Consider the following 11,901-nt stretch of genomic DNA (forward strand, 5'->3'; position numbering starts at 1 on the left):
GTTTTTCAAATTTCGAAAAAAAAAAAAAAAAAACCAGAGTGGTGGGTTCCAGCTACATGTGACCGTTGGTTCTCATCAGTTGGGTTTGAATTTGAAATTTGAATTCTGAAGCGCCAGTATGAACTAGCTCTATTGGACTTGGGCTTACCTATTAAAGCTTTCAACTTTCAAAATCAAGTCTCTTGGTCTGTTTGGGTTTTGGGCTGGCCCTTTTGCCCATTTTATTTTGAAGCTGAATATGGACACAAAAAATGGGCTCAGCTTGTGATGGATTTGAAATTTTCTTTCCAAACAGTAAATGATTTCCATGGTTCCATCCAGTTGATACTGTACAATTTCGTGTAATATGTTGATACGATCGGTACCAGTACTCGAACCTAAGACCTCATGATTTTTTGGTTACATCACATAGCCAACAAATTTAAGAAATCGGCATTTATACTGTAATTTGGTTGAGAATTTGCACATTTAAAACTTCAATATTTTAAAGAATGCAATCCAAATCCCATAGCTTGAGATTTCATCCTCACTAGGGTAACTGTAAGTTGCTTTTTCTTGGATTCTCTCTCCTAAAATCCAAAGACTGAAATGGGCTTCAACTGAGATACACATGACAGAGAGCATCATTAAGAAGATGGAAATTTTAAAAAATGTAATGTATAGCCCTCCCTACTAGGCTTTGCCTGTATTTACTTTGCGGCCTAATGACCATTCATCACCACCACAACTAATAATCATTAAGACTTTGTGAAAAGTAAGTAACATTATTGGATGCCATTGATTCATTCTCTTTTTCGTTATTGGGTCCATTAAGAGCTATGATGCACATGCTTTGTTTACTCCCTAACAGTTTGTATATGTACTTTACAGACATCCTGGAGCATAAACCATGCTTACAAAACTTTACAGAAAGTTTTTGAGCCCATGCTTGTGTTCTTCTGTTTCCAGCTGTGAAATACAATACTTGGAAAATATACCACAATCGAAATAATGGGTGCCTAAAGTAGAAGACTGGTGACATGTTTACTTACTCGGTGTGAGGAAAATCATCAATTGAAGACAATATCAATTACCCTAAATCGATCCATCTTGGTTTGGTTATTAACTCTATTTGGTCCACTGCATTTATTTGATTTTCTATTTCCCCCAAGAAGAAAGTAGAGGGATAGTGCATTTTTCCATACCAAAATTTCCAAACAGATAGAGTTTGGACTGTTGGATTGAGTTGTCAATCTCATGAGTCTTGACCAGCCCTTATCTCTAAAAATTGCCTAATTTTTATTTTGTGTTTGAATCATTATTCGCAGTTGAACAAATAGAGTTAGAATAAGTAAGATTGTGAAAGTTAAGGGTCCCCAGAGTGTGGGTGCTGAGCAGATGAGATTTTGGCTTAATGGACCACTTCACTCTTTTTTTCCATGATTTTCAGGAACTCATTTGACTATTAAAAATCTCCATCAACAAACAGTCTGTCTGTATTTCTTCCTCTGCTTTCATGATTTAAGATAGCCTTTTGAAGCATAAAGCTGTCTTTAAACAAGAATGATTCAATAAACAATTCAACGGCTCATGTAAATTCAAACCCATTTTTAATTTCTCAGAAAACAAATCTCCGTTCATGTAATGTTTAACCATGTTCAATACTTAATGAGAGCACAGGTTCCAAAATGTGGTCCAGCTTAGACTCTTGCTTCCAGATTGTGGTCCTTAATCTCTCTCTTCCTTCCTAGCAGCTTCAACTTTTGCATGCTGGCTAGGATATTTAAATTCAAGAAAAAAGCAGCTGATTATTATTAGTGACATTTTTTATTGAGAGGGGCGACAATATACTAAACTTACGGATGTTAGAATTCGATTCCAGGACGTTGATTGGAGGAGCAATTCTCCAAACAACTACACTAGTGGATCCTTTGCATTGCTCGTCATTTATTAATATGCTAGAGAGAAGTGTTTAATATAAGCTGAACCCTAAATTTTAGAAGCATATCACATGCTTTATACGCTAAGTTAGCGTTAGCAAAACATACACTAGGACAAGAGTAGTTCACCAAAACGGATCTAATGTCCCCAAAAGGAGCTACAATGCGACCAAAGCCACTTCAACTCCTAGCAAATAAATCCTTTCGGCTTAGAAACACTTGGGGCTATGTTTTAGTTTTATATGGTTGCTTCCAACGCATTAGCCAAACCTTTGTTAGACCCATTGGGGGCTCAAAGGTTGCACAAAATACACTCGAGTACTGTTAAATGAAATGACGAATTTGATAAAAACTTTTTGGAGCCCACCCAGTTTTTTTCTCTCTCTGAACTTTGATTTAAATTGAGAACTTGGCTAATTAGATTGTTGGATATGTCGTTTCTTCTTAAGGATGACAGATCATATAATTTGTTAATATGAATAGGATGGTCTTTAGGACAATTCATTAAGCATTGTCCCTTTGTGATACTTCTTTCTAGTATAATATGATTAAGGTTGATGAATATGTTTCATAATTTTGTATTGTAACTTGTGATTTGTCATCACTTGTTGGGTCAAGATCCTAGATTTCAGTTTGAGTAACAATAACTAGTGGTGTGTTAGGTTAAGGAGTTCAATCAAACCGTTCAATGTTGAGGGGTTGATTGATGAGATGGCTATCTTATTATAACATCTCACATATTAGATATCAGACCGAGTCATATTTTGAGAAATGAAAATGTTTGTTGGGATCGTTAAATAAATTGAAAGATCCGACCCAAATTGTAGTGTGAAATTTGGGTTCCACACAAAAAGGAAAAAGAGGATAATTGCATCTCAGATGTGACTTTAGACATATCAAATGCAGCAAATGTGACACTGATATTACAGATGATACTACTTGAGGTAATGGACAATGGAGATTTGTTAAAGAAGAAGCTGATGGTTCATCACTCACTCATAGCACCAAAAGTTTCACACTTTGATCATTTGGAGTCTTGGATTTGCCACCTCACCTACTCCTAACGTGGCAACCATCCCATTGTACCTTACTGCAGCAGACAAAATATATTTAGCTTTACTTATTTATTTATAGAGACCGCCAAATTAATGATGATTTTCAGAGGCCAAAATGATAATGGAATGCACAGAAAATGGGTCCATGTTAATAATCTGTAATCTTTACTTTACCAAACTATATCAGGGGGTGCTTTTTCCTCTCTTTTGAGCATTCATAACTGGCTGCACATTACCTTTCAAGGCCATGTCTCCAATTTGCTTTTCTGCAATTCATCTTCTCTTACCCAAGTTTTTAACTTTTTTTCTTTCTTTTTTTGGATGAACCCAGAAACAAATTGCAAGATCAAGTTAATTAGACTTTCCTAATTTATTTTTAAGACTGGATTGGAATATTATCTATTCCAGCAAATGTTCTTAGATTTCATACCCTTATGAGAAGGGGAAAAAATCCAGTAATTGAAAAGGACTATTTGAACTTGAAGGGAGAATTGTTGGGACGTCTAAAGCATAGAAAAGGACGGCAAAGAGACACATGCAATGCCAGTCAAAAGGGGTGCTTCCACGAATATGGAATAATAAACTTATTTATGTGCATACCATTGTAAATTTCATACAAAAACATGGAGAAAAAAAGTATTTTCCAGCATCTTAAATCTATGATATTATCATTAATCTGACCAGAATTCCTTCTCTAATTGATCCAAAATGTCCTTTTTGATAATAGTTTTCTTAGATATTGAGAAAAACTCGCATACATGAACATAAACTGTCTCAAAGAGCAGAAAGATTTGTATGAAACAGAAATTACACTGTTTTGCTATTATGAGTCAATCACAGATTATCACAGATAAAAATTATCCCGTATAAGATACTCTAATTAGACAGAATAACAAAACAGTATTTCTCCTCAAAATGGACTGAGGTAGCAAAGAAAGTCTGACGCGCCACTGCTTAAGATACATTGCAAATGCCAAATATCTGTCAATTTTTTGATTGAAACAACTCATGTTTAGCACGATTCTTATTTTCTTTTGACATTTTGAAGGAAAAAAATATTGAAAAGTCTGAGATTAGAGAAAATGCATATTAAAAAAATATACATTTATTGTAGCAAGAAACGAGGCAACCCCAAGTTTCCAAGTAGGAGAGTAGGACACACAGTGCAACACTGTTAACCAGATTCCTCATCTTAACCTGGATCACCATCAAATACAGTAATTTCAAAACCGCAGTTAAATCCCACATATTCTAATACTATATAACACCACCCATACACCTCTCTCTCTTCAAACTCATTTTCTCCACCTTCCTTTGACCATTGGTCCAACCAACCTACACACACACACACACTCTCTCTCTCTCTCTCTCTCTCTCTCTCTCACCGCTTTTCATTTTCTTTCCGGCAAACGAAGCTGTGTGGAGAGTCTCGGGCTGATCAACCAGAACAAAACGACATTGACAGTTCTTGAAGACAAAAAAGAGAGAAAACAAAAAAGGGTTCTTTAGATCTCTCATCTTAAATGTCCAGTTGACACTTCATAAGCTCTGCTCGTATCTCTTCTTTAATTAAAGGCAATGAACCACCACTCACTTTAAAAGCTCGGTTCTTTGAGTCTCTCTGCTCTGCTTTTTATCCTATCCCATTGGAAACCAAGCTGAGCTACAATGGCGGAGACCACAGAGGCAAAGACATTGCCCGAGGCAGATAAGAAGAAGGAGCAAAGCCTTCCCTTTTACCAGCTCTTCTCTTTCGCTGACAAGTATGATTGGCTTCTCATGATCTCCGGGAGCATAGGAGCAATCATTCATGGCTCATCCATGCCTGTCTTCTTCCTCTTGTTCGGTGAAATGGTTAATGGGTTTGGCAAAAACCAAATGGATTTGAAGAAAATGACCGCAGAAGTAGCAAAGGTTAGCAACCCAGTTGTTCATTTCTTACATTTTCCAAGATTTCATTGTGATTTCTCAGATCCCAGATCTGATTTCTTATTGGTGATCTCGTGTCATTGCAGTATGCTCTGTACTTCGTTTACCTTGGTCTCATAGTATGCTTCTCATCCTACGCAGGTAAGACTTTAGCATCAAAATTTCACTTTTTAAAATCTTTTCTTTATGGGAACCTTGCTGGTCTTTGGATCACACTTGTTGATCACATCGCACCGGTGATTGGTCGCTTTGCCCACGTGCACTGCTCCCCTGTTTTTCTGATTAATTAGTCAAACTGCAGTCAACTTAACTGGTTGAATTCAAACAGTTTAAGATTAATTAATTTCTGTGTAATTTTTTTTGCAGAGATTGCATGCTGGATGTACACTGGGGAAAGGCAAGTGAGCACACTGAGGAAGAAGTATTTGGAGGCAGTGCTGAAACAAGACGTGGGTTTCTTTGATACAGATGCAAGAACTGGAGACATAGTCTTCAGTGTCTCAACGGACACCCTTTTGGTCCAAGATGCCATTAGCGAGAAGGTTTCCCGTTTTGCCATTAATACTACATCACTCTTTTTCCGCATTCCTGTCTTCCCCCAATTTACCATTTTGGCTCTCTCTCTCTCTCTCTCTCTCTCTCTCTCTCTCTCTCTCTCTCTTCTCTCTACTAACTGTTTTTGTGCTCATTTTTATTGTCCCATATGGAGCAAATCTAGTGTTGGGTAGTTTTCCTTTGGATGGTGGTGTTAAATTTTTAGCAAATGCTTATCTGGGTTACAGGGGTCGTTGGGCATGCATCATGGAGGGCCCCACCTTTGCTTCGTGCATTTCTTAAAGCGCACGTTAGCCAACACTAGCTTAACGTGCGCGGCCCTCTATTATTATTCCTCGATGCATTTTTTCCGATTTTTGATTTTCCTTAAATGATGATTATGAAAGGTCATATCCAGTAGGTGCATGTTAAGTTTTTTCATTACCAATTATCTTGAAGCCCTTAAATAATAGTTCTGTGAATATTTTGTTGGTGTTGATTTTTGGGGGATATTTGTTTTTTTAGGTGGGCAATTTCATACACTATCTTTCAACATTTCTGGCGGGGCTGGTGGTTGGTTTTGTATCAGCATGGAGGCTGGCGCTGCTGAGTGTGGCTGTGATTCCAGGGATTGCTTTTGCCGGGGGCTTATATGCCTATACACTCACCGGCCTCACCTCCAAGAGCCGCGAGTCATATGCAAATGCGGGGATTATGGCTGAGCAGGTGAGTTTTTCGTAGCCCAAGTTTGTGTCATTTTTTCTTTCCTTGATAAAACCCAGTGTGATATCATGGTTTTATATGTGCAACAGAAAGTTGTTTGCTTTTTTATTTTTCTTTCGAAGTTTCCTTTAAAACAACATAACTTAGAGTTTAGAGTAATTTCTAGTATGATATTAGTTCTAAATGGTCTGTGTTATGACTCATGAGTATGATAGTGTTGTGTGTGGCTCTAAAGTTGTTTCTCTGTGTGCTCCACAGGCCATTGCGCAAGTTAGGACAGTTTATTCATATGTTGGTGAAAGCAAGGCCCTCAATTCCTATTCGGATGCCATACAGAACACCCTGCAGCTTGGTTACAAGGCTGGAATGGCCAAAGGTCTGGGCCTAGGGTGTACCTATGGCATAGCTTGCATGTCATGGGCACTTGTTTTCTGGTATGCCGGCGTGTTTATCCGAAATGGGCAGACTGATGGTGGGAAAGCATTCACAGCCATTTTTTCAGCCATTGTTGGTGGCATGTAAGATTTTATTCTGAGAACTTTCGTTTTCTTCTATTCTCGTTTTCAGATGAATAAGCCTTCTTGATATTAATAATACACTTGAATGTTACAGGAGCTTGGGTCAGTCATTTTCAAATCTTGGGGCCTTTAGCAAAGGTAAATCAGCTGGATACAAATTGATGGAGATTATTAAGCAAAAGCCCACCATAATTCAAGACCCCTTGGATGGAAAGTGCTTGTCTGATGTTAATGGCAATATAGAATTCAAGGAAGTAACCTTTAGCTACCCTTCAAGACCAGACGTTATCATCTTTCGGAATTTCTCAATCTTCTTCCCAGCTGGAAAGACTGTTGCTGTTGTTGGTGGTAGTGGTTCTGGGAAAAGCACTGTTGTCTCTCTGATAGAAAGGTTCTATGATCCTAACCAGGGTGAGTAAGATAATTTTCTCCTATGGAGATATTGAAATTATATGGAACCTTGATGAAACGGATATGCTAACAACTCTTGTGGGCTTAGCAGGGCAGGTGTTGATTGATAGTGTGGACATAAGAACACTGCAACTGAAATGGTTACGTGATCAGATTGGCCTTGTTAACCAGGAGCCTGCACTTTTTGCAACTACTATACTTGAGAACATTCTCTATGGAAAGCCTGATGCAACAATGGCTGATGTAGAAGCTGCAGCCTCTGCAGCCAATGCTCATAGTTTCATCACCTTGCTTCCCAATGGGTACAACACTCAGGTTTGTGTTAGTTATTCCTCTAAAAGTACCTTGGCTATGTATAAATGCAATGCATTCCTCCCCCTCACAACATTTTTAACCAAATGCCAATGCAAATTCAGGTAGGAGAGCGAGGAGTTCAACTATCTGGTGGGCAAAAGCAGAGGATTGCAATTGCCAGAGCTATGTTGAAAAACCCAAAGATCCTCCTTCTGGATGAGGCAACCAGCGCACTTGACGCAAGCTCAGAGAGCATTGTTCAAGAAGCTCTAGACCGTCTCATGGTTGGAAGAACAACTGTAGTTGTGGCACATCGCCTTTCCACCATAAGAAATGTTGATAGCATTGCAGTCATACAACAAGGCCAAGTTGTTGAGACAGGAACACATGAAGAACTGATTGCCAAAGCAGGCGCCTATGCCTCATTAATTCGGTTTCAAGAAATGGTCGGTAACAGAGACTTCAGGAATCCATCTACACGTTGTTCACGTTCGTCACGGCTGAGCCACTCATTGTCAACAAAGTCTTTGAGCCTTCGGTCTGGCAGCTTAAGGAACCTAAGCTACCAGTACAGTACCGGTGCTGATGGGCGGATAGAGATGATTTCAAATGCTGAAACAGACAGGAAAACTCGAGCTCCTGATGGCTATTTCTTCCGGCTTCTCAAGTTAAACGCTCCTGAATGGCCCTATTCAATTATGGGAGCTATAGGATCAGTACTGTCCGGGTTTATTGGTCCAACATTTGCTATTGTAATGAGCAATATGATTGAGGTTTTCTACTATAGCAATCCTGCCTCCATGGAAAGGAAGACAAAGGAGTATGTTTTCATTTACATTGGAGCTGGCCTCTATGCTGTGGCTGCATATTTGATACAACATTACTTCTTCAGTATCATGGGAGAGAACCTCACTACCAGAGTGAGAAGGATGATGCTTGCAGGTTTAAAAAAAAAAAACTTGTCTTTCTTCGGTTTACATCATAATTTGCAGCTTAAAGTTTACTTTTTTCTTTTGAGTTGTTGTTGTGGTCTTTGTAATTTGATTCTAATAGTTACTTCTTCTTCCTTCAGCAATCTTGAGAAATGAAGTTGGATGGTTTGATGAAGAGGAGCACAACTCTAGCCTTCTAGCAGCCCGATTGGCCACAGATGCTTCTGATGTGAAGTCAGCAATTGCTGAGAGGATATCTGTAATATTGCAGAACATGACTTCACTCCTCACTTCATTCATAGTTGCTTTCATAGTGGAATGGAGGGTCTCTCTGCTCATTTTAGCAACCTTTCCTCTTCTAGTGCTAGCCAACTTTGCTCAGGTACACTCAGTCTCCTCCACTCCCTTTAACTTGCCCCATATTGCAAGATAAAAAAAGTTCAAGCCTTTTTTCATTTTTTCTTCCAAATTCTTAAAGCATCACCAAGCCGTGTTGCTTTGAAAAATGCTAGCTTTTTCCTCTGATGGGTTGACCCAAGTCCGGCAATGGCATATGGGTTTAGTCTCAGATTTATAATATTTTATCTAGAGTTGTCAGATGTTGCATCTCCTTTTACATCTATGGAATCTTTACTTCACTTCCATCCTAGCATTAAACGACAAGAGAAAACTACAACGTGTCACCACACCCTGCACTGCACGTGCTTCCTCCGAGTCTTCTGCACATTAATTCTGGGAAAATGGTACAGAAATTAAAATATAAAGCAAATAAAAACTCTTTACAACAGTGAAGAAATAGAATATAGAATATCAAGGATTCCCATGATCACCCATATTAGTACATTACCATGCTGCTAATTATCAAGGGAAGCTCTCTAAAGTTCACATTTTTCTTTCTAAATGTTGAAACTTATAAACAAAATTATCCTGATGTCCTTATAAAAGATTATTAAACGAGTGTCTTGTTGCTTATCTCTAGACAGCATGGCCCTTTTCTTTCTTTGGTTTTATTTTGTAGCAGGTGTATTTGACTCTTTCTGCTTTTTCTCACTGTTTCCTTTTTCTGTTTGCCTCTGTATAATAAATCTAACCCACGAGCTTACACTGCACATTACAGAGGAACAGTATATATCAGTTCTTCTGTCATATGTGTCTCAATTTATAGGCCCAAGTTGAAGCTTTATACTTGTTTATTTTCTTCTATGTGTATGAGCTGTGGCTGCTTTTTTCTTTTTCTTTCCTTACAATTCACTGAATACACCCATGTGATGTGATGAGAGTTACAAGAGACTCTATAGGCCCGTGATCACATTATTTTTTTAGTTTGGCAGAGATAGTGTTCAACTTTTCTCTGGCAAATTGTAGGGTGTTCACTGTTTGAGCTGTTTGAAAATTGCTAACTTGCGCCTGGTGCGCTTTGTTTGTGCACACGCCATTTGCCTATCTTGTCGTTTTTCTTTGGCATGAGAAGTTGGGTTCGTTTTCAAAATGCAGTACAGAAGAGAGCCTCTGACTGTTTGTTTGTTTGTATTGTCTGGAACAGTGTTCTAAATTTTGCGCATGCTCCATACACAGTGAATAATGAATAGACCCATCTGACTAAGAACGTACCTTGTGTCTACTATATTGACGTCCTTGTCCTTTTGTGTAATATATTGACGTCCTCGGCCTTGTCCCTAAACCCTATGTAGCCCCGGGGGCTCTTTAGTCTGGGCCTACAACTCACTGAGCCATGTTTTGTTTGCTTTCCACCAACTAATCCAACAAAGAATACGATAAACTTTAATTAAATGGAAGGCCAAATTGTGTTCATTGTAATTTGCTAAAGAACCTGATCATATGATGTTATTAGTCCATTTGAATAATGTAGTTTACTAACTGTTGAATCTGATATTTTGTGCATTGCCCAGCAACTTTCTTTGAAAGGGTTTGCTGGAGACACTGCCAAGGCTCATGCAAAGACAAGCATGATTGCAGGGGAGGGAGTGAGCAACATCCGAACAGTTGCTGCCTTCAATGCCCAAAACAAGATCCTCTCTCTCTTCTGCCACGAGCTCCGTATCCCTCAGCTTGGAAGCCTTCGCCGGAGCCAAACTGCCGGCCTTCTATTTGGCCTCTCTCAGCTTGCACTGTATGCCTCTGAGGCTCTCATTTTATGGTATGGTGCCCACCTTGTCAGCAAAGGTGTCTCAACCTTCTCCAAAGTTATCAAGGTTTTTGTGGTCCTGGTTGTAACAGCTAATTCAGTTGCTGAAACTGTTAGCCTTGCCCCTGAGATTATTAGGGGTGGTGAAGCTGTTGGTTCAGTCTTTTCAATCCTTGATAGTCAAACCAGGATCGACCCGGATGATCCCGAGGCGGAGATTGTTGAAACAATTCGCGGTGAAATTGAACTTAGACATGTTGATTTTGCCTATCCATCACGACCTGATATCATGGTCTTTAAAGATTTTAATCTGAGAATCCGCACTGGCCAAAGCCAAGCACTTGTTGGAGCTAGTGGTTCAGGAAAGAGTTCTGTGATTGCATTGATTGAGAGGTTTTATGATCCCATAGTTGGGAAAGTAATGATTGATGGCAAAGACATTCGACGTTTGAACTTGAAGTCTCTCCGGCTAAAAATTGGTTTGGTACAACAAGAGCCAGCCTTGTTTGCTGCCAGCATTTTCGAAAACATTGCCTATGGCAAAGAAGGGGCAACTGAAGCAGAAGTAATCGAAGCAGCTCGTACTGCCAATGTGCATGGTTTTGTTAGTGGATTGCCTGATGGCTACAAAACCCCGGTTGGGGAGAGAGGGGTTCAGCTCTCAGGGGGACAGAAACAAAGAATTGCAATAGCAAGGGCTGTGCTCAAGGACCCAACAATACTTTTGCTTGATGAGGCCACAAGTGCACTTGATGCTGAATCAGAATGTGTACTACAAGAAGCACTCGAGAGGCTTATGAGGGGCCGCACCACCGTGCTGGTTGCCCACCGTTTATCGACGATCAGAGGGGTGGACAGCATTGGTGTGGTGCAAGATGGGCGCATTGTGGAACATGGTAGCCACTCGGAACTGGTGAGCCGCCCTGATGGGGCTTATTCTAGACTGCTGCAGCTACAGCATCATCATATATGAGAGAAGAGTTTTTTTTGTCAAAAGCAGCGGCATGCATGGCCTTGTTGGGTTGTTAAATTATATTTGTCCCGTTAATCTTATCCATCCACCATTGTTCTTTTAGTTGTAGATATGGCATATCAATCTTCTGAACAATTTCTCTAATCTCTAATGGAGTAGCAAGTATTATATTATCAATATCTTTCCTGCATGTTATCAATGTCGGTTGTTGGGATTTAGCTTTCCTTTCTCTTAGCACTCTTCTCTTAACTTTATGATATCACACCCAAAAGCAACCCTCCAAAAGAAAATCATTAGATCCCTTTGGGAGAAACTTCCCTCAATTCTGCTTTTCCCATTGCATGTGTTTCCTACCATGATCTTTTTCGATTGTAGATAAGCAGACCCTTTTTCTTTTTTGTTTCCGAGGACCAAGGCTTGGAGAGAAACTCCACTTAACACAATAATATGTGAGATAATTTTTTTAC

At 39.4% G+C, this 11,901-nt stretch overlaps 1 protein-coding gene across 1 annotated transcript; it reads left to right on the forward strand.

Annotated features, from left to right (window-relative positions):
- Window positions 1–4,332: 4,332 nt before the first annotated feature.
- Window positions 4,333–11,615, forward strand: LOC117621127 (ABC transporter B family member 19). Its single transcript, XM_034351432.1, has 10 exons — window positions 4,333–4,888; window positions 4,990–5,044; window positions 5,270–5,445; window positions 5,963–6,163; window positions 6,419–6,678; window positions 6,773–7,089; window positions 7,181–7,404; window positions 7,506–8,325; window positions 8,456–8,697; window positions 10,226–11,615. Exons 1-10 carry the CDS (start codon window positions 4,643–4,645, stop codon window positions 11,432–11,434), a joined length of 3,750 nt encoding a protein of 1,249 aa, XP_034207323.1. The 5' UTR covers window positions 4,333–4,642; the 3' UTR covers window positions 11,435–11,615.
- The last annotated feature ends 286 nt before the right edge of the window (window positions 11,616–11,901 follow it).

Source organism: Prunus dulcis, chromosome 3 (genome assembly GCF_902201215.1).
Source record: "Prunus dulcis chromosome 3, ALMONDv2, whole genome shotgun sequence".
Taxonomy (NCBI): Eukaryota; Viridiplantae; Streptophyta; class Magnoliopsida; order Rosales; family Rosaceae; genus Prunus; species Prunus dulcis.